The following is a 23918-nucleotide window of genomic DNA, read 5'->3' on the forward strand; positions in this document are numbered from 1 at the left end:
AGAGCAGGCAAACTAAAAAAGTCGCGACCGATCAGAAAATCTCTAGAGGTCAGAAAGTTACGCTTCGACAAAATTTTCATCACTCGGTCATTAAAAGTTCTCAACAACTTCGAATTCCTAGTATCTGATCTAGCCCGACAGCCGATAAAACCAATAATAATAAACAAAAGCAGACGTGCAGCAAAGCGTTTGAAGGTAATTTTTTGCTGCCAAGTGTTTCCGTTCAAATCGCCTGCGAGAAAAAATTCCTCAAATCAAATCCAGTCCAATCTTCGGGCCGCTCAAAATTAGGCGCTCAACGAATCCGCGTATTGATCAAGCGGACGCGGCGGCGCAAGCCGCCGGCGTTGCGGAGCTTTTTTCCAGGGGGCGCGAGCATCGCTCCGCTTCGGTCAGACTCGAGGCGAAGCTAAATATATCCGCGTAGGTGTTATACGAGCGACGAGGTTGACGCGAACGTTCGTCAGGAGGATCTACGAGACGAGACGAGACGTCGACCGAAATTCCGATCGCCGGGGTAACCGCGATCCGGTCAAAGTCACCCGACACCCCGAAAGCTCGCCGGCGAAAGCCCGGCGCTTCTTGTCCGCCGCAGGGTCTCAGAACCCGGTCGCATCACGTGTCCGAAGGTTGAAGAAGAGGGCGAGCAACGTCGGCTTGCGGGTCAGGAATCGGAACCGAGACTTCCGGAGACTCGAAGGATTCCGCACAGAGCGCGTGATCGTCGCGCGATTCCAAAAATCGAGCATCAATTCCGTACCGGCGATAACGTCTGACGTAATCCTCACGTGGCTACCGGCGAGAATTTAGATTACGGTAAGTGTGCGTGTATTGTGCATCGCGTGATGTAAGGATCTTGTGCAAGCCTCCCTTCGCCTCGCTGTTTTCCCTCAATGATGCATGTGCGAATTTCGTAACTCTTTTATAGATGCGTACGTCGATTATCTTCGCCGATTCAAAGCGGAGATTGTTTTAAAAGATTGCCTCAGGTGTAAGATACGGATGCTTGCAACCTTTTTTTTTTTTAACTTGATTGTAACGAAATTTGAGGGAAAAATCGATATCTTGCGATGTTTTAACGACTTCGAAAATATTAGGCGGTGTACATGTATCCAAATATCGAAGTTCGCTTATCTCGAACGAGAAAAAGAGCTGAACAGTCCCGTTCTGTACCCAATTCTGAACAAAAACAGTCCAACACTTTTTTATTTGACGCAGAAATGAAGAAATGGCACGGATTTTGCGAAATCGCAATGGTAAATTCGTAGAATTCGCGAACATCGATATTTCGATACATATTCGTCAACGTCGAAATTGATCAGGGCACCCCGTTCACATGTTTTGCTTTATCAGGGTTCAATGAATTTCGGGCAATCCGAAAGTTGCGAAATTTTGATTTTTTCCTACGAACTTTAACCGTGTCAAAATAAAAATTATTATGCTTCGATGTAGTGAAGTTTAGAAAATCTCCGACAATTTTTGAGCATCCCTTTTCGGTCAATTGGTAATGAAACTTCGCAAAATTTTGAATTCTTTCGCGAGAGTCAAGGCGTTGAAGTAATTAAAGAAATGTTCTCGACGATTGCACTTTGTCATGATGCAACATATTGCACGGGCCTGCTCTGTACTCAATTATCGGCCTTGACAGGCTGCTGACTACGTTTGTACGTATTGCGGTTAAAAATACACATCGTTGACAACTGTTGATGCAGTAGAGACACAAGTCTATGTACTCTGATTTGTGCCTAGGCGTTATGGAAGCAATAGTAATGATTTCTAGGCCCTTTCAGCGAGACCGATGAATCAATGCTTTTTGTCGATTTGATTAGGAGATTGTCGCACGTTGAGTACTTATCAAATTAATATGTTCGAAAGATAGAATAATTTTGCTACGAGTACAAGAAGTAAAAATGCTGAAGTTAAAATCAAGTGCAATTACGGATATAGATTTTCATTCGTTTTCACTGAAACAGATTACCTTTTTCGATAGTAAATTCAACAAACGTCGTTCGTAAACTGAAATTTATATCAGTGTAATCTTAGCAAATAAAATATTCGACCACACCGACATGATAAAATAGTGTTTCAATGGGATGGCAGAGAGTGGTCTTCTGAAAAAAATAAGCCACCAAGGAACGAAGTCAAAGGAATAAAAAATTTTCTTACTTAGAAGTAATTTGAAATAAAAAAGCGATATCTAAAATCTTGTTCATACTTTTGGTCCTTTCGCTTTTTTGGCCTTCGGCAATTCATCGTCACTAGGAAATATTTTAATTTGACAAGTAAGGTATTAAATAAGCTAGATTTTACTCATACATCCGTTTTGATTGTTATACATTTGGCTGCTTTGCATTATAATAAAAAAAAAAATAAGATCGAGTCGCTTCTGATATCTCGAAATCCGAGCATGTTGATTTTTAAAGTTCTGTAACACGTATTCAAATTCAAAGTCAGAGTTTCCTTATGCGCGCAATTCGATGACTGTATTTATTTGAATCATAAAGGCTTTTTAGCCCCTACCGGTACAGCATTGGCATTTTATTTGTATCAACATCGCAGCATCCGTATACCAAGCGCACGTTTCCGTCTGGTGGGATTAAAATAACAATGCCTTTATAATTCGCCGTGGACTTGAGAAAACAGCCGCAACAACGAAAAGCGTAGAGTAGCTGAAAAGCACGGTTGTACCAGTGCCAAAAAACGAAATATCCTCTCGTTTGATGCACCTGTTCCATCCAAGAATTACAACTATCTAGTACCAGAAATGCGGGGCTGACCAAGCCGTGGGTCGAATCGATAGAATTCGCCCATGAAAATCCGCTGAATAGGATTTGATCAACGATAGGCCGGAAAATAAACTTGCTATAGTTTCTGAAATCGTTCTTGTACATTTTGAAGTTTTAATTTAAACTCGGAATCTAATAGGAGGACTATTCTTGATAAATGTATGTTAAATAATTACATTTCTAAAAAGTACGTATCATCAAAAAACAAAACTCACACCGTGCAGTGTTTCGCAAGTATTCTCAATTTTGTAGATAAACATCAGGGCGCTGAATGGAATGAAAATGTGTTTGATTTCAAAGCTGAAAAGTGAGGTTACGTTTCGCGATTTGTGCACAATTTTTGTAAAAATTGGTAGAGTTGCATGGTTCAAGGAAATCGAACAGTTTATAAATGAGTTTGCTAGGATAATAAAAAGCATTATTTGCTTTTCTTATGTTTAAAAATTTGTCAATTAAAATTATACCTGTAATAATGTATCTTAGATAAATTCACGTCATCTGTTATCTTGTGGAGACAATGTAAGTTAAGTTCACCTATCAGCTTGATTTAGATGAATCTGTTGTTCTAGTGAAAAATATTGTTCTAGGTACAAAATGAAAATTAGTTTTCCAGCTGTTACCGGAAAGTCTAGTATCCGTTACTATTCTTTCTCACTACGATCACTGTTACTATATTTTCTTGTGACTGTTATGAAAATTTAATGCTTGTGCAACGATAAATTGACGTTAGAGCCTTGTTTAACTAAAAAAGTAGAGTAAGCCTCACAAACTGATTTTGCGTTGCAATTATCAAAAAATCCAACAATATTCAAACAGTTTTTATAACGATACTTGTTTCACTGAATTTCTCTAGTTACTATAACAAATGAAATTTTTCTCAGTGTATCGTTTTTCCTCAAAACTTATAGTGTCCAACGGATCGAACCGAATATTTCATTCCCTCAACGATTCCTTTTTCTCACAGTGATATTAGAAATCGTCCACTTTTATCTCCCAATGTTTTTATCCTTATATTTTTGATCATACGGATGAAAATGAGGACGATCTTATCCTCTACAGAAATAATTTCGAGACAAACTATCTTTGATCTCAATTAGCTAAAAATTTCCACACGAACGATCTTATCTTTATCCAGATAATAACACTTATCATCTCGTATGCAGCACTGACGTCAGGTAAAGATGTGGTAAAGGATCGGTCTGTTATTCTGTCCAAATATTCGCCTCACGTGCTCAAACGGCCAATCTGCACACAGAGCATGCGACTTCATGATTATAATCGCTCATCCGTTTTGCGCGCTTGCCAAAAAAATCATACCAACCTAACGGACTTAAATTAGTGTATTTACGCTCATGGATGACCAGTCAGAGATCTTTTAATCCCGTGACAAATGCCCGTCCGACAGTCATTAGCTTGCAGAATTTGCATCCACCTGTCTTGGCGCTTAAATGCGTCAATCGTTCTTCGAACACAGAGTCTGCACTCTTCGCGGGTCGACTAAGAATACCTCAAGCGGTGCATTATGACGATTTGTCGTGGACAGGTATGATTATTTGCGGACATTAATGACCGGGAAACTTTTCGGACGATTCCATTTCGTGCTCAGACCGTACTCGTCAATCACGCACGTCAAGTCATCCTCTCTTTTTTTTTTAACCTGGAAAAGTTTTGGGCCATCGAGGAAGACAATGTTATTTGTTTTCTCGAATGGAAACTCCAACGAAGTTTAAACCAAGGTTTTTGGATACGTGTCGCACGTTAAGCTCGCAAGCTCGATTGTTGAATGAGGACTGCAGGGCATAACTTTTAACCGACTACCTGTTGATGTTGGTATTACGTGGCTCATGTTCATCTTCAACGTACTCATATATGCCTGAGGCTACTCTTGTTACCTTGCCTTGCGCTTTTGCGCACTCGTTACACGTGACTAGTTACGACACGGCGCGTGATGAGACCCAGTATTTTGTCTCCGCTTCAGATATCGACATGAATTTGATGCAACGAAGCGATAAAACGGCAGTCATTTGAATCAAAAGTTAGGAAAAGAGAAAATGCTGTGTAAAAAATCACCGCAAAGGTGGTTTGCCCCGATGATAGTGAAAGCGAATGAAACGACATGTCCATTATGTATGTGATGGATTTTGAATCTTTGCAAATCCGGTTGATACAAGCTTATTAACAATTTGCGAAAAAGATTTTGTACTTAGAATATTCAAAATAACTAATTTTATCGTTATAGGTGTTTTTGATCCGATTCTGATTTTTTTTACGCTGATTTTGTTCACCATAAAGACTCCAGACATCGCTTGACAATATTTGGAACTATTTAAATACCCTTGGAAAATTTTATCTGAATATCTCATTGTCAGTGGAATTTTTAATCTATCGTAGCCAAAATTCCGTGTTTTCATATATGAACATATCAATTTTTGAGACTTGTATTGATGGTGGTTGAGAATGAAATACGAGCACAATTTTTCGTCCACTTGTTTCGTAGTTTTTTTTTTTTTTTTTTTGTTTTCGTTGTTTGCTTCCGTGTTAATGACATGAAGTTAAAATGCGAAGAACGTAACGACGAGAAATGTCGAAAAAAAACTGCTATAATATTAAAACGTGACTATAAACTGAAAATTATGATCGCCGTAGCGGTTAACGAGGTAATTGAAAATTCTATTATGTACAGGCTTCGGAATCCGAATAGAATTGCTCGATTTGTCGAAGACTTCCGGTGGGACACAAGTCTGGAGATTCACTGATCAAAATTCGATTGGGTTTGGATACCCAATGAGTTTTGTCTCCCACGCAACAGAGCCTCGCGTCGTGACTCAATTGCATTGGCATGTACGAACGTTATAATAATCTAGCCTATAACTAACTACTTTGCGCGAAGAGGCGATTGTTCAAATCGATTTTTACTTATCCCCGTTCAAGACTGTATTGTGCATTATAGATCACCTGTACGCACGTGAAAATAAAATATGTTGAATTCACCAAACATGGCTGAAGAGAAGCTTTACTCCGAATTGAAAAAATTGAGTCATTTGTTAGTAGAAAGAAAAAAAAAAAAGATCGAAACAACAATTTTTGTCAACGAATGAAATTGTAGTTACCTCAGTCAACGAACATTTCTGATCCCATATTTGATGAATTTAGGCATTTTTTTTTTCGTATTTCGACACTGCCGTCTAATACAAACAAACCGATGAATTTTATGATCATTCTGATTTTTTTAAAATAATCTCTAATTCTTTCTTGGGTTGATGTATCAAAATAATTTTTTACCTATACCGGATTGTCCGAATGAAAATTCGACAAGCCTTAGCCATCAATTTCAAATCTATGAAAATCAAACTTCATTAATGATCGAAATAAGGCCCGGAATTCCAAACGATTACAATGCATCTTGATCTAATTGTAAGTTCCGAAAGTTAAACGACTGAAAGAATATTCCGTGTAAAGTGAATTATTTCGAAATTGAAACTCTGTAAACACCAAAAATGCTACAGGATAATATTTCAAAAAATCCAAGAAATCAATGAAACATCCGATAATACGATTTACAGATACGCGTAATAATAAATCTAACCAAAAAAGTTCAGATGCGATAAATTTCCGATATTCAAAATCACGAACGTATTGTGTCGTTACTTTCCATACGTGATATATTTATTTATACATATATTTGGGCCAATTATTTTCAGCGCAAATTATTAGATGAAACTACACATCACGGGCTGCGTATTTTAGGCCAAGGAAACAACCGTAAAAGCTTTAGTAGACTCCATGGTACAGAGGTCTGATACTCTGCTTGCCAGTGCGTCCATTGAAAAAACAAAGTAAAATACATTTCTCGCCGTTTTTCTTTGCAGAAATGAACATCCAGAAACCGGAGGGTCTGCTGTCTGTGGTGCTGCCAAGCGATCTGCTAGCGTCGCCCAGTTCACAGGAGCTTTTGCCTCGGGTAGGTTGAATCTTGCAATTAGCTTTTATATAATTAAGATTTTTCATAGCATTACTTTCAGCACCAATAACGGTGAGCGCGGTGCTTCCCATGAATATTATCGTGGCGTCTGCTCGAACGTTGGCCCCAATTCAATCAGACGTCGTTAATCGAACGTTCGCAGAAGAGATGCCGTCCTTGTTTGCCCAATCAGCGGTTAATCGATAAAATTGCTTTCCTTTCTTTCGTGACAAATGCTCACTGCAGATTAGAGTGTATCGAAATACCACAATTTTCGAATTTCGACACGGACTAGTGTGGAAAACTTCGGTATTGACAAAAAAAAAAAAAAAAATAAATAAATAAATAATTATAATGGTTTTAAGGAGAACATTTTTGATTAATATTTTGAGCTTGAGCAAACGGTGTTAAATTTTGGAATTTACTTAAGGGGGGATATCAGTGCGGAAAAAAAAATTTGTTTTTGTTTTTGCTTAAATAGATAGTTTTGACCTTTAAGAATATGCCTACAAATTTTTAAAACAATATTCGGCTTGGAAGTATTCAAAATTGGCACCAAGCGTCGACGCTTCTTTTATATCAACATTTAAGTTACATCGTTCGATTTTATCCTCTCGAAAATTTGAACGCGTTTTTCTCGAAACCATGTTTTTTGACCTGGTTGACAGCATAACTCTGTCAAATTTTGTCCAATCGACTTCATTCGAAAAGGATTCTCTTCAGAAGACTTATCGCTATCATCGCATCGTAGAGTTTTTTTTTTAAATTGTTTACTTTTTTTTTTTATTCATAATTTACTGCAAATTTTTTGTGTAAAATTCGATTTTTTTTTCCAATCAAAATTTTCAAATTCCCTACGATGCTGCGATATGTATACTATTATAATTTCATAATCTTTTTGAATTTTTAAGTTCAGATGCTTGCTGTGGCATTTACGTAGTCAACCGTCGGAAAGTTTTTTTTTGAGATGCCATTTTGCGACCTCTCCTCTGCTTTATAAAATGTACTAAAAATAAAGAAAAAAATTCCTTGTACACTTCAGTGCTTCAATAATAAATACACAAAATCCCAAATAATTCGATCGAGCCGTTTTCCCAAAAAAAAATTCCCAAAAAATACCTCATTACCTCAGCCTGTCACACTGATATTCCCCCTTAATACAAGAAAACAAGAAATCACTTCATTTTTTTGTCAAGACCAAAATTTACCCTAATTTATACCTAAATTTATACCCTACTACAGATTTATAAATACGTTGGCTGAAATAGTTTTGCAGTTTAACGTCGACTGTTCAAGGAACACATGTGCATGAAAAATTCCTTCAAATTGATCCAAAAAAACAAGTTTAAAAAAAAAAAAAAAAAAATTCATCACAATAATTTTTTAGACGTTATCTCAAAATGTGTTTGGAAAATACGTGATTTCAAGCAGAAATTTATTTTCACCGAAACGATGTTGGCAATACGGGGCACTCACAGGTAAACAAGTAAAAAACTTGGGCAACACACATGCAGTAAGTAAGGTTTCCATGATGTGAATATTTTGTGGTCCGATAGTTACCTCGATCCAAATTCCAGTATATTTACGTTCTTATAATGTTTAAAATACATGTTTTATGGTGGTAAACGAACAATTTCCTAATAAAATAACCCTTTATAACCGTTCATTAATTATAAGAGTCTGAAACTATACGATGACTTTGTACAATTCATCGGAGACGTTGATCTTATTGAATGTGTCGTTTTCGTCACCTGATTTTGAACTGTGAACACTGTGCTTGACAGGACGAAGAGACGTCGGATTGTCCACTTCTGACGCCGAGTCCTCCACCAGGTCAAATGTTCAGTCCATTGGAAAACACGGCAATTTTCAGCCCTCTTGAGGGAAACCCGCTAGACATGACTTCTGGACAGACTTTGGGTAATTTCAATTCCGAAAACGGTCTGAACGGATATATAAACCTAGTCACGCTCAACAGTTCCAGTAAACCTCTGAACGACGGTGAGTCCCATTCATTTTCGTAATATTAGAACCGATTGTGGAACACCAGATTTATAAAAATGACATCTTGCTGTCATAGGCACGACAAAGTGGCTCCAAAGAAAAATAATTAAAAGATAATAGAATCTTTTCTTAGGCTTGACTCGTGCCGTATTAACCCCAGAACGGTAACAGGCGGTGATAAAATAACTGTACGCGAAGTAACAAAACCTGTGAATTAACTATCGACTGTTCATTGGCTGCTTTTTTATCGTTAAACTCTTTTTTATTCAGTTCAAAATCCAAATCCCCAAACACGATTGTACATTTTTATCAAAGTAACAATTCAATTCTCACAAGTTCTTTTTCGACAAGGTTCTGTGAGACGTCGATAATACGTGATCCTTGCAAATTAAAAACGACACCAATGGTGTGTCAGAAACAAAAATTTTACAATTATCCCTGCAGACGGAGGGAAAGGATTATTCGAGTCAAGTGATATTCGTTTGATTCAATTAAACGCTGTAGTCAAATGTAGCGGACACAATACTTAATTAATTCAACAAATTATTTCTGTCGGACGAAATAATATAGAACTGAATCAAGCCATTGAATGATCATGCTGACTGTCAATCTGTTCAAGATAACACGTCGCGAGTTCCATGCAGTAGTATATATTTTGTAACGAGAATATGTGCGATTGGTATAACTAAAAATTTGATCAAGCGCACAAACCGTATTTTTGGAATCATATCATAACATATATAATACTGTTAAATCGAAATTTTTCGGGACATGTTCAATATTTAATGGGTAAAACCCAAAAAACTTGTCGTTGTATGTGTAAAAGTATAAATTGAACATGTGTCAATAGCTTTTGTTGATTTGTAGTCAGTATAAATTTCAATAATTCGAAACTTGATGTTATACTTTCTTCGTTTGTAACAGATCTTATAGTCGAGGAAATAAAGCAATGGACTGTCGATTTTTTGAGCAGTAAGACGGATTTTAATGCGGTTTTTTGCATTCGCTTCGTAAGAGCGCCTACAAACTTTGTGAACTAAATTGATTAATTAATTTTTTGAAAATGCATTATGGCATTAATAATATGCATTTTGCAAGTGCACTTCCAAGAGACACTAAATAAAAAATTTGCTACTCGGGGGTTTTTGGGGTCGCTGAACACGAATATCGCCACGGCAACCGTCTCCGAGGTACCTGGTGCCCAGGGTGGACAGTATCAACGTCTTCTCCTAGAGTTTTGGCGAAAATTGTGATCGAATTTGTGATTGAATTAAGAACAATATACTTTAATTGAGGTAAAAATGATGATACTCAAGATAATTCCAGAAAAAGACGTTGAAACGTTCACCCTGGGCACCAGGTACCTCGGAGACGGTTGCCGTGGCGATATTCGTGTTCAGCGACCCCAAAAACCCCCGAGTAGCAAATTTTTTATTTAGTGTCTCTTGGAAGTGCACTTGCAAAATGCATATTATTAATGCCATAATGCATTTTCAAAAAATTAATTAATCAATTTAGTTCGCAAAGTTTGTAGGCGCTCTTACGAAGCGAATGCAAAAAACCGCATTAAAATCCGTCTTACTGCTCAAAAAATCGACAGTTGGGCCGTTTTTAGTGCTTTATTTCCTCGACTATTATAAAAAATTTATCTCACGTTATCGGAGTCTGACTTTCTAGACGACTACCCGGTTTTATAATTATCTCCGATGCTACTTCCGTAGCGAGAAAGTTCGCCGCCTAGTGACCATTTATAGTACTAGTATACTGACGTTGACGACGAATATATTCTCTACTCGTTTCAAAACATGTGGTGTTTCTTTTACCTCGTAAACAAATTAGCGCAACTGATTCAAACAGTTACGCTTAATTAACAAGCTCCAGTTACATCAACAAAGTATGGCATTTGATCGATGTAAATTTTTTATTGGCTAGATTCATGTACTCATTTTATTTGAACTGCCTAATTGTTTCTGTCAACAAACATGCAATTTGGAGAAACGATACATAAACTTCAAATAAAATGATATTTGGTTGACTCAATTTCGGTAACACATCAAAAGGTTTACTCGAATCAATACTTCACTGGATCGGAAAAAGAAAATCTTTTTTCTAAAATTTATACATTTTACTTTTCCGTTGTTTTTTTTTTTTTTTTTTTTTTTCTCAGAAAACTTTTTATAAATTGCTGTGAATTTGCATTTTTCTCTGACTCCGCCATAAAAATTGTTTCGAATTTATTCGTTTACGTGAAAATCATTTGTTTCTAGTTCTTTGAATGAACTTCGTGTAATACAAATATATATATATATATATATAGACAAACTTTTTGTTTCATAGAAATATTCAGATTCGAAAATTGTATCCGATTGTAAGAACGGTTCAGGGTGAAGCGTAAATAAGTAAGAGCAACAATGATCACTTGACACCCGGCACCTATGAGCTAAAATTTACAACCTATTACATTGATGGCGTGTCGCATGCCATCTTCTTGGACAGACAATTGTCGTTGATTCGTTGCGTGCTCGTAAATTCATGGCCACGCTGTATCACAGTGCTGACACTCGTGTAATTGAAATTAAATCCCACTTTTCAAAACCTCAGCAGCGAAATGACATACAAAGGGGCATCAGTTGAATAAATTAAAATTAACTGCTGAAAAGGTATTTAATTATTGGTTTTCTTTTACAGTTCTAACATGCTGGCACAGTTAGATTTGAAAAGAAGAAAATATCTATAGGGCGTTCCGCGTGCAATCGATCTGGCCAAAATCCTTTAGTTAGTTGATGAGAGTGTGTGTGATTGTTTTTTTTTTTTGTATATTTTTATTCAAAGACGTTCAGACTGTAGTTGTTCAGACCGACAAAGTATATTGGAAATAGATCAAATTTAAATCCAGTATAAGTGGAAAATATGGATCATGTAATATAGAAAATGTTTCAATTTTAATTGAGTTATAGAGTCAACATGTAAAACAATATGGCAGACTCTGAAAGTTGACGAACGATTGAAAATATTTTTTCATATTTATTTATTTATGAAAATTTCCATCGAAAAAATATGATTTCGGATATATATCTAAAGCAAGGTACACAAATTTTATTATGGGACGGAATTTAGTTTGCAAGCAAGTGTGAGTTTTGTTCGGAATCAAATTCTAAAAAAAAAAAAAAAAATCCATCTTGAAATAGAACGCTATAATATTCACGAATACGGACCTATTTTTTTATCGTAACTTTCGAATTAGTGAAATGTAAGAATATACTTCAATTGTGAAATCTACATAAGAGTTGAAAGTCGAAAGCCAAATACATTCATTTTCGTTTTGCGGCAATTAATCGGGTGATTTTTGAGACAGGTTTGAAAATTCGTAAATTAGAAACCAGCAATGAAATTTTTCTTCTAATTTTTGAATGGTCTAACGCAGTTCCGCTATTGAAGGAAAATAATTTATTCGCAGTTATATTGTAGTATTGTTGGATATGATTTTTCCGCACATTCGTATCCATTTTACTATGGTGGTGAAACATTCGATGCACGTTTTCTTCATCAGTGATATCCATTACAGTGGATCTAATCCTCTTACCCCGAAAAAATTCCTGTACAATCGAATATATTTTTGGTTACAGCGAACCAATCATTTCAGCTGCTACAGGTATACAAATATATTATAGTTGATTTTTACAAACTTTTCATAGTAGAAAATATATCTTTTATTTTAAGAAGTTCTCATCGTTCGCTTAGCCTTGAAATATATTTCGCCTAACCGAAATTCTTTTTATTCTCAATATTATTAACTTACATCATCCATAGGTTATCCTTTTTTTTTTTTTTTTTTTATAGTTAAATCTTTGTAATTCTTCTAGTCACACCCAAAATTTAAGAATCTTTCATTTATATCGAAATTCACAAATACTAGCAGAAGAACGACGAACATCTATGTTGACGATGAAAAAGAATACTGTTCGCACAAATCAATCACACTGAAAAAGAATTTCAGTCGCACGAAATACAATTCGCGGTTACGGGTGATGATATGAGACCATTCGGTAACTCGAACTTATCAATATCACTGCTTGAAACAAAGGATTCATTTTCTTCAATTAAATATTCGTTTCAATCGAGTGATAAACATATATTTTTAACTTCAGCAACTGAAATACAGGGTTTTGGTCGGGTCGATCACAAATGGAATGCCCCATAGGTAAAGTTCGCAAACTGAAAAGAGGACAATTTTTCTTTCTATAACAAGTTTTGCACAATAGTCGATTTTAGGGGGATTTTTAAGTCACCGTGATGACGAATGAAAAAATGGAAGAAGTTGTCGGATATATGTAGTATATATGTATATGTATATTAGCGTACGCTCAAAACATTTTTCTTTCTTTCATCGTTTCCTATATAAAAAATGAGTGCTTCCACGTGTCATAAGAAGCGTCGTCGAAGGGGGGGCTGTGACAAAAAATATTAACAATTGTCTTAGTCGACCAGAAATCATACATTAAGGCACTCAATTTTTACATGGGAAACTTTGAAACAAAAATCAATTTTTTTTATTTGGCAGACCCTAATATATATATACATATAAATTTATTTCCGCAGGCTTCTCCGGCAATCGATTACCAATTTGATATAAACATTTTGAAGTTCAGAACGTTAGATAAAATGTTAAGGTAAGGTTGCTTAAAAATGTAAAATCCTTGTTAGGATTTGGAGCTTCTTACTTTGAATTTCGAAACTGATGGATCAAATGCAGGTCCGGGGAAGCGGTTCAAAGGATTGAAATATGTTAGGTAATATCAAGGTTTTTTTTTTGTTTTCGCAGAACCCAGCTCTAGAGATCCAATGGTAGAGTCTAGCAGTAGTAGTGCCAGCAGTAGCGGAGATAACGAACCCGTTTGTACCCAGCTCCTCACGCAGCTTAACACAGCGTACCAACACCTTGCTCCAGATGCACAGGCTCTTGTGAGTAGATCTTGGAATTACGCCAAAAACGTTTATTGTGTCCACCAATTCCCCAACTCTTCGTTAGTTCTTCGACTTTTTGATTTTTTTTTTGTTTTTTGTTGAATTCAATTTTTACTTTTTCTACACCTTCACGAAGACAAATTTTATTTGACTGAACAACCTACCGATTATTCCTCATTTCTTATCTGATACCTCATCGAGGTTTTTTTTTTCTCTTCTCCTTTTTGGCGGACCATATGTCTGAAATAAATGAACGTATATTCAAGATTTTGGTCCCATTTGCAGCAGCTTTGCTTAATTTATATCGTATTATATTTGGGGTAGGTCGGTCCAATAGTAATTATCGAATTATTTGAATTAGTAGTTTTAAAGTGATTTCAATAATAAATTTTACGAAAGAAAAATGAACAGTTATTTATTTATGCTTTCTGCGCTCTGGACGAATTCAGGTGTTATATGGAATATATGAAAAGTTCTTAAGCTGGAACATTAAGGTCAGCCAAATTAACCACTTATTTACATTTCTCTTAGCTGTGCCATCGCCAAACGTCTTCTTTTTTTCCATCCTTCGTTTTATAAACAGTAAAACAGCAAAGAGCTAGAAAAGAGTTGATTCAACGCCGTTTGCGTGTCAAAACGTTCTTCCACGTGAATTCATTCAAAAATTCTTTTCCATTCCGTGTCGTTTTCTGTAAATTCTCAACAGCTGGTTTAAACAGTGTTTTAAAATATATTCCATTCTACTTGACGCCCGTCAATCATCCGTTTACTTTCATAGCGAATATTCGACTTTACTATTATATATATTACACTTGTGTACGTGTAAAAATAAATATGTCATACGTCATAGGGAAGACGCATAGCGTTCATATCTAGAGACGTGACATATTCTTCAAAGAATTTGTAAACTACCCACGCACCTCTGCAGTGCAACGTTTCTTTTTTCATTCTTCTGTATTGTTGTGAAACGATGTTTTTAGTATACTTGAACATTTCAATTCTTTGATATTTCATACAATGAGAGAAATTTTTAGTTCCGGTTACCGCTCAATCCCTCAACTGTTTTCGTTTTTTTACTAAAATCGAAAATATATAGTTCTAGGTAGAAAATGAAAATTAGTTTTCTAGCTGTTACCGGAAAGTCTAGTATAAGATTAATCGTAAGTAAGTGGAATACACGGCGTCTGATTCACTCGCCGTTCCTTTAATTCTGACACTGACTTATCTATACTGACAACCTGTGTCTTCAGTTTTACAACCAGGAGAACGGCGGAAAACCCCCTTTGGTGGGTATTCAGCTAGCTGTCCAAAAAACTCCGAAGGACTACCGTTTCATGGCATGGAACTGGCCGCTTATTCGCAAGGCGTGCTTTTGGTCTTTCATGTCATTTCTTGTCGGTTGTGTGGCGCTGGTCATTGGCATAATTACCACAATGCCCAAGAGGTAAGTAATCCGTGTGAAATTGCACCCGTTGTTCTCTTTTCCTCTGTCGATGGTCTGTAAACGACTAATATTGTGATTAATGTTGATTCCTTGCGGTGTTGGACAGTTTTTCGTTGTTCCCGGTGACAAGATGATTGTTTTAATGACGTTTCATAGCGATAAGAAGTCATTCGCTGTTTATTTTTATCTACATATAACAAATTTGACACGAGATAGAGAATTGGATATATATTAACTGACAATTAGCTGAATTCTGTCGCAAATTATGTAACATGTAAGTTAATTAGAGTAATAGAAAGAAACCGATAAAAGGCTTTTACCCCTCGAAATCTCCACGAGTCTTGCCTCGAGTCTTTGAATGTGATTTGTAAGTCAAACCCTATAGATTCAGAAATCGGAAATAACTATTGCCTGCATAAAGGAGCAAACAAACCCACGATATGCAATTAAGAAAAATGTTCATCGATAAGCGAAAAGTGCTATGTTTTAGTTTTCGAAATGTTCACCTCAGTTGCAAGAATTTTGAATATTTTGCAGTCCGTACAATTATGAATGAATTAATGTCTTTTTTTTTTTTTTATAAAAAGTTGGATATTTTTTGCCTCCCTAAGTTTGCCTGAAGAATTTAATTATTCAAGGAAATTAAATAGACTCGAGTCACTTGTGTAAAAGCGATCCAGAATACCGCTTGGAATCGGGATAAAAAGATCACAAAATCAGTTGATTATAAACCGGCGGATGTATCGTAAAACGTTGAAAAGATCAATTGCACTAATGTTAGAATGCTTAAGAAAGTTCATAACCGGAAAATACGTTTGCACCTATAATTTGGTCAGTTAAAAAGATAAACAGTCGATCTAATCACACGAGTAGATGTCTCCAACCAAGTAGTCAACATTTTTCAGTCGAAAAATATTGAAAAACAAAAACTTCAAAAAATTTGAAAAACTTATGTCTAAGTCATGAAACTTTCAAAGGCTGCGTATATTCTTATGGGGCAGGATGGAGCTTCTTCAATTTCGGCGACGTGAGTTTTAAATTGGATTTACTCGCAAAAAAACTCGCTTAAGTTCGCGAAAAGTGGATTAAAACTTTCGCCCCTCATCTTCACCGAAGGTGTGAAACCTCCTTAAAATCACCCCCATAAATAGAACTGTAAGTTGCATATTATATAATACGGCCGATGTTAACAAACGATAACTTTTATCACGCAGATGCGATCCACCAGTCGAATGGTGGCAGGGAAGTGTCTTCTACGAAATATTCCCGGCTTCGTATCAAGAGTCTTCGAAAATTGGTGACGGGATCGGAGATCTGAAGGGAATCACAAACCGGCTGGACTACTTGACGGATCTCGGTGTGCGAGTCATTAGATTGAATTCCATATTCCCGGCGCCGGGATATCCCGAGTATTACGGGAACGTGACGACGCTTCTCGACATCGACAAGCACCTAGGAAAGCACGAGGATTTCGACAATCTGCTGCTGGCTATACATCGAAGGAACATGTCGCTGGTTCTGGACCTCCCTCTGCACCCCTACATAACGTCAAATTTCAATGACGGGAACTCCCACATGGGTAAATCAAGTAAAAAGGACAAAGCTGTGAGAGAAAGAAGAGACGATAGTGCTTCGGTGCTTCCCACAGTTTTCCCGGTACCCGAACCAACCTCCCTTGAGTCCATCAGGAACATCCTCACCTCGGTACCACCGCCGCTGGATCCCGAGCTCGTAACGGAAGTTGCATCGGCTTCCGAAGAGCAGGAGAAGGATCACCCGGTGACCGAGGCTATCAAGTTTTGGCTCGAAAAAGGCGTCGACGGTTTCTATCTCAAGGGACTCGAGCACTTCGTCAAAGAAACGAGCTTCGTCGAGTTGGTCAGGCATTGGAAGTCGCTGGTGGGACCAAACAGGATCCTCATCTGCAGCATCGAGGTACTGGACATCGCGCCGTCCGGACCCTCGGAGAACGTGATTCTGGAGAGGTTCGACCTCGTTGACGTCACCTTGAACTTCGAGAACGGGACAACTGGGCTCAAGAGTCAAGTTGACGCCGTTTTGAACGGCGCGTTGTTCCGGAAACCGGGATATCCTTGGGTTCATTGGAGCGTTGGGGGTGTTGACACGGGACGAATTGCGTCCATTCTCAACAGCACTCTCAGTACGAACAATGCAAGCATAGCCGCGTCTCTTCTGGGCATGATGCTACCCGGAACTCCGAGTATATTTTACGGAGATGAGGTGAGATGTTGTATTAGGGAGGTCGCTTACCCGGAAATTGATACATTTTACTGATTTTATTACGAGATGGTCGTACGTTGAGTATTTGGCAAATTATTATATTCGTAAACTGCGGAGATGTCTTGAAAAATACCAAAATAGACGAGGCTGGAAGTATAAACGAAAGCCTATGTTAAATACCGATGTTTCATTTCACACCGCTTCAAAATGGTTAAAAATACATCCAATTCGTTCGATTTCACTCTACGATGACTCGTTTTGTTTGGGACGCTACTTTATGCAAATTCACTGAAATCCTTTTTTCTAAACAGTAATTTATATGTTTTCATTTTTGAAAAGGTCTTCGGGGCTAATAACGTATATAATAATTTGGAAAAATATTCATCGTGCGACTATGTTCTAATAAAATTAATGCGAAGTATTGAATTTTGACCTGACGAAAAAATTCTTAAAAATTTCTCATCACTTTGTCAAGACATTTCTCAGAAATCGTATACGTATGTTTTGGCCAGTTCTGAAAAAAAATCTATATCATTTCTGGTAGTGTTCGAACTATTCCGATTAAATCCAAGGTACTTCAAGAAATAAGAGAGTATTTATGGAAAGACCTTATTTTCGTCAACGACTTAATTTTCTATTGAAAATCTGAAATAAACGAATCTTCAAGTTTCTGATTGCTTATGACTAATTAGCGTAGTTTGAAATGAAAATCGAATGAATTTCTGGGATCAATTCAGATTCTTTCCGATCTTCCGTTTTATTGAAAATCAGAAAAATTTCCTACAAAATCGAGTTTCTGTCTATTTTTCCCCTCTACAGTTGAGTTGGAATTGAAAATCGAACCAATTTCCAGAGAAATCTCATCTTTCCTTAAAGTTTCAAACAGTAACATAAATTAGAATTAAAGGAGTTTTGCGTTATGAAAATGTGGAATAGATTGCTGAAAGAAATTTTCCATAACAGTTCAAATAAATTTTTCATAAATGCATTATGCGTATAAAAATGCAATATTTTTCAAGAATTTTCCAGAAACATCAAGACATATTGATTGTCTGCACACCAAAACTGGCAATGAGATATTTCCACGAAGTTTCTAGAAGTTACAGAATTTGCTAAAGATTTTATCGGAGAAACTGAGTATTGTCAAAAATTTAAATCGCAAAGATAGTAATAGAAATTTCTGAATGTGTCTGAAAACAATTTTATCCAGAGTTTTAGTAAATATTTTCACTAAACTGAGTAAAAATATCTTAAACGTAGATTGGAATGCTGAATTGCGATAGCGAAGATCATCAGGACATCAAGCATGTTCATAATCTTTCGCCAATGGATTGGGAGGAGGTTACGGACGGGGACAAATTCTGTTCCGATATCATTCCATGGCTTCCCAAACCCCCAAAACCCGTAAAAACTACACTCGTTGGGGCAATTCGCGCTATGGCAAGACTTCGTTCGCAGGTACCGACGATTTACATCAATGCGGTATACAAGGATCACCAAATTAACGGGAATTGCGGAATTAGGTGAGAATACAATCATACGTCATAAACGACATCCACGATGGAGAAATTACACTCGTTGTACTTGACTGTCCGCATTTTTGATGAGTTAAGGGACACCCTGTATAGCAGAGTGATTTTCGAGGATCGCGTGTTTGGCGCACCATTTTTCAGGAATTAGAAAATTTTCAGAAACTCAAAGCTGAAGGCTGAAAATTGATATAAAACATTATTGTTTCAGGTACACGGCGGATGATCTGCTGGTTATCGAGCGTTGGTATCCTCGGCGTAACTCGTACGTAATGGTGGCTAACTTCGGGTCAAAAAATCGTACCAAAGATTTGTCTTCTCTTTACTATGGCGGGCACGTCGTTGTCGGTGGCGTAAACCAAATCAACCACACTGTCTACTTCAAAGAGCTCAATATTCTCCCCGGTGAAGCCTTTGTCATCAAGCTGGACAAGTGAGATAACGATCGGGAAATCCTTCCTATAACCTTATCTTTTAACAGTAAATTTTACCGTTGATTGAAGCGCAGATTTCGAAAAGTCTTGCGAATTTTACTGTTGCTCGCTGGCGAGCAGAGATCTCCTGGTTTCGATGTATTCGTTTTATACCTCTCGATAAACCCGGATCGTTTTACTTCGGCAATTTCCACATTCCATGAGGAAGATTGTATACCTGTGTTATTTGAGGGTGGCCACTCCTCTGGAAAACTGGGGCATATCAAGGAATTTCTTTTGATATGAAAAAGTGAGGAAGACTTCAGGGAATTTCAAATACTTGCAATTTATCCTGGAAATCCCGTGAAATATGGTGTTTAATCCGGTCTACAAATTTTTGAACTATTTCTGGTTATTTAAACTAGCTGTTAATAATTTTTCTCACTCTCTGTGCTCACTCAAATGTTTTTTTCAATTCTTACTGCAATTCTTAATTATTATAATTATGGATTATTTCATAAAGATGATAACGATGATATTCAGAATAATTATGAATATGTATTCGTAAGTTTTAATCTTTATGTTTATCGGTAGTTACAATTTTCTATTTCTTATAAATGAAATATTTTCCAAGGTTTTTACAAGTACGGAAAAGGTGTTGCGAGATGCGATATGTTTGGGAAGATGCGTAATTTCAGGGTCAGGGTAACTGCGAATTTTGCAAAACCAAATTGAGTGATTACTCTCAATTTGTTTTGAAAATTATCATAATTGGAATCCGATTATGGGCAACAATATCGGCCAGCTTGCGTGATTTTTTTATTACAATGGTCACCAATTGTTTTCAATTATGAATAAAATATGGATAACGCACGTCAGTCAGCTCGACTGAATGTTCAATTTTATCAGAGATTATTCAACAAATAAGAAATTCCAATTTTCTACAACTCATGAAACTCGGTGAGACAAAAATACTAAAAAACCTTCCCTGGCGGATCCCGTCCCACTGAAATGGAACTGAAGTTGCACTTAGATTCCACTTTGATTACACTTGGATTTTACGGTGTAGTTAAGAAATTTTTACACTGTATTTTCCACTGTAATTGCATTAAAAACATACCCCGAAAACTACCATCCAAAAATCACAGAAATAAAAATTTTCGACTCCACCGCTAGAATAACACTGACGATTGAAATTTGAATTGAATTCTAAATTCATACTTATAACTGAAATCACACTTGAAATCTACTGAAATTAAATAATGCGAAAATATTTTATTAAAAAAAAAAAAAAAAATTATGAATGGTGATATTTTGGTGATACCAGATTTCCTGGGTGTAATTTTGATGAAACCGCAGTGGAAAAATTTCACGACTGCACCGAAGAATTGAATGGTATTTGAGTGATTACCTGGAATATCACTCTAATATCACTAATTTTAAGATCAACTGAAAAAACAATATTATAACGCAGTGGAACCGAATCAATCAGGGTTCCTACCATTGTCGGATTGCACTTTGCTTTGTTCAATTTTTACCATTTTTTGGTACCAAACTTAAGAGATATAGTTTAGTGCTTCTTGCCAAGAGAATGGGACATCCTAAACTATATTAATTTGTTGAACTCAATCTGAAACATATGCAGTGATTCAAAGTTGAAACGTGCAGAAAATGCAAACTAGTTCAGATTTGCCTATCAAATTGAGATGCCGACTTGGCATATTTAAAACCCGTGAAAACACTTTGGGTTATTTTTCTGTTGAAAAAAATCATATTCTATATCTACGTGTGAAAGAATTTGAACAAAATATAAATGAACTGGAGAGCTTCTTCGAGAGAATTTCATTTGCGCATTGACTTTTCATACATTACAAATAACTTTTGTATTTTCATTCTTCACTTTTTACTCTCGTATATCATCATCCAAGTTGAACCCGACAATACATTTAGATTGTTAACAATTTTATATGATATAAATTTTCGGAATTTGACAGAGGCATGTTGAAAACCACCTCTACGTAAATGTGACACATAGATCTGTCCTTTTGACTCCAATGTATGTACACCTTTCGCACATACCTATACAAAAGAGAGGGAGACAAACAATGACGAACAAATCTAATTTCATACTTGTTTTATACTACAAATGCGAATTGATTGTTTGGTACAATAAATATATATTATTTACAATAATTGTACCGAAGGAGATCTATGACTTATTCTATTTTGATGAAATACTTATTGAAACACTTTTTAAAGTATTTTTGTGGACATGAGAAATCTCCAATATTATGCCACTAGTACCTGCTCAGAATACAGGCATATTTGTTACATGTATTAATAGAACTGTAGATAAAATTATGGTGACAAAAAGCAAAGAACACACACAATATGCCAATGAAACGTTTATAGCAATTATATGCTCGTATGTTCAATTATATTTGATTTCGAGGGTGAGCTACGAACTCGAAAACGAATATGATGTTCGTGTAAAGACAAAGTATTTATTTTGTTATATAAATTTTTTGTTAGGTAAAAAAAATAATAAATTATAACAACAATTGCTGTAACGAATTAAAAACACGAGGGGATACGGAATAACAATTTGCGATAGTAAGACATTGAAACAATTTGCTCAACTGTGAATTGTAAAAAAAATTAAATAAATCCAATCGATACATTCTGATAAATGCGATATTCGATGCTTGCCAGCTTTCTCGCAAGCGCTATCATTCGCCGCTTCTAAGTATATATACACACGAGCACCTTCGCTTGAAGCGGAGTTCCCTCAAGCCTCACCGCGGAGCCACAAGCGGGTCCGTTAGTGACTCACACACAGCTCTGAGGAAGGTCCTCGGATTCTTGACAGAAAGTGTCGTAACGTTAAGTTGCTAGCCTCCGTCGTCTACCCGACAAGGTGAAAGGAAGCTTCGGCTGATCCCCGGGTAGGGCGCGAGAGTATTGGTCACAGTACAGCTATGTGAGGATGGCACGCGTGCGTCACGCGCGCTCGCGTGTACAACTTAACGAGGCCTATTCCGAGGAAACTCCTTTTTTTTGCTAGATGTGAGACGATTAAGGCAGGCTACGTTCGGTCTGGTGCGTGAAAAACGAAGAAATGATGCAACAAGGCCGGCTACTTGTTTACTCGACCCTCGATTGTTAAAAATTTGAAACTAGGGGTTTCTGAGCCCCTAACCATTTTCAACTTTTAATAACCCGCTTTTTTCGCAAAAAAAAAAAGAATAAGACAAGTTTTTGTAATCAAATGAATTTTTTGTGCTACGAAATCTAGAGGACGAATTAATCGATTTGGATAATTTTGTTTTCAATCGACCGGGCTTTTCTTAACTTAGAAATGATTCAATTTTGTATTTTTATCAATAATGCAGCTTTCGAATTATTTGAATAACAAAAATTAAATTTTTAATTCATTTGTGAATATATTATGGGCCTGAAACGCATCCTGGCCCCATAGAAGTCAGCCAACTTAACCACTTGTTTAATTCCAAGTTTAACCGCGTAATCAATGTTCTCAAAAAGTCTTGGTTACATTAACTTTTGCATTTTCGATAACCATGTTGTAAAGTAAAACGTGTGTCCCAAATGGGTAAACAGTCAGCGTGTTTGCATCATTACGGCTCCGTTAATATCGGGATATAGAAATTTCACTTATACTTTGCTATCCTAATTTTTCGTGCACAATACCGTGACCGACTCACGTACGATCACCTGCATGTATAAATGCCGATGGTGCTAACTTGAAAAATATGCTGAGGCCTATTGTTGGGTTTAGGTATAAGCAATCCACTTTAACCGTAGAAGTATAGTTAGCGTTATAGTTAGAGCTCAAATAGCGTGCCAAAAGACACTTGAGTTGCGGACTTCTGTGTTCGGTTCGTTCATTTATTTATATTATTATGTTATTTATTTATTGCGGACCTGCGAGGAAAACTCTGTATGGATTTTTATAAAATATTCATTACGATGTTTCAATAACTTCAAAATTAACAAAAACTTGAGTATAGAACGAAAAACAACAATCGATTACTAGATCACTGTAATATTAAGTATACACCGTATAACAAAGATCGTCGAGTTAACGATCACCTTTTGCATTTATACATCACGATAAAACTTGTGATCATTGTTTTTGAGGAGTTTTTCTCGTACGATTGCAATAACATTACAGCTACTTTACAATTGATTTGAATCTAGAATACCATATTCATAAACAGTTAGCACCGATATATTACGTAAGTGCTTATAATTTGCTTACTTCGATGGTGACATAGTTCATGAATTATTATGTATGTATTTACATGTACAAAAGAATGAATCGCTTCTTTGCTGTAGTGTAAATGCACATTGTAACATTACATACAGAAGTTATGTATGCTTGTGAAGCATTTTGGTGAGAGTATTTTTACAACTTACAGGGAAATATTAATCTGTGTTTCTTTTTTTTCTAATTTTTAATACAAACAAAGTGATGTACACATTTATACGTTGATTATGTAGATCAATAGTGTGCACAGACTGCACTTAATCTTAACTAACATATTTTAGTTTATT

The 23918-nt window shown here is 36.4% G+C and overlaps 1 protein-coding gene across 2 annotated transcripts; it reads left to right on the forward strand.

The window, feature by feature from the left end:
• Positions 1 to 402: 402 nt before the first annotated feature.
• LOC124301648 (maltase A2-like) lies at positions 403 to 22637 on the forward strand. 2 transcript variants are annotated; one of them, XM_046756985.1, is made up of 8 exons: positions 403 to 816; positions 6656 to 6747; positions 8532 to 8748; positions 13574 to 13713; positions 14967 to 15160; positions 16375 to 17401; positions 18662 to 18924; positions 19142 to 22637. In XM_046756985.1, exons 2-8 carry the CDS (start codon positions 6658 to 6660, stop codon positions 19365 to 19367), a joined length of 2157 nt encoding a protein of 718 aa, XP_046612941.1. In that variant the 5' UTR covers positions 403 to 816; positions 6656 to 6657; the 3' UTR covers positions 19368 to 22637. The 2 variants fall into 2 exon arrangements, with proteins under 2 accessions (XP_046612941.1, XP_046612940.1); XM_046756984.1 differs by lacking the exon at positions 403 to 816 and adding an exon at positions 4127 to 4329.
• Positions 22638 to 23918: the final 1281 nt, after the last annotated feature.

Source organism: Neodiprion virginianus, chromosome 3, assembly GCF_021901495.1.
Source record: "Neodiprion virginianus isolate iyNeoVirg1 chromosome 3, iyNeoVirg1.1, whole genome shotgun sequence".
In the NCBI taxonomy this organism is placed as follows: domain Eukaryota; kingdom Metazoa; phylum Arthropoda; class Insecta; order Hymenoptera; family Diprionidae; genus Neodiprion; species Neodiprion virginianus.

Excerpts from the sequence above, each read along its gene's own strand:
- LOC124301648 (XM_046756984.1), top strand. The coding sequence starts at position 4,143 with ATGACCAGTCAGAGATCTTTTAATCCCGTGACAAATGCCCGTCCGACA. Across the intron at positions 6,748-8,531 it reads CACAGGAGCTTTTGCCTCGG|GACGAAGAGACGTCGGATTG; the intron begins GTAGGTTGAATC and ends TGTGCTTGACAG. Across the intron at positions 8,749-13,573 it reads CAGTAAACCTCTGAACGACG|AACCCAGCTCTAGAGATCCA; the intron begins GTGAGTCCCATT and ends TTGTTTTCGCAG.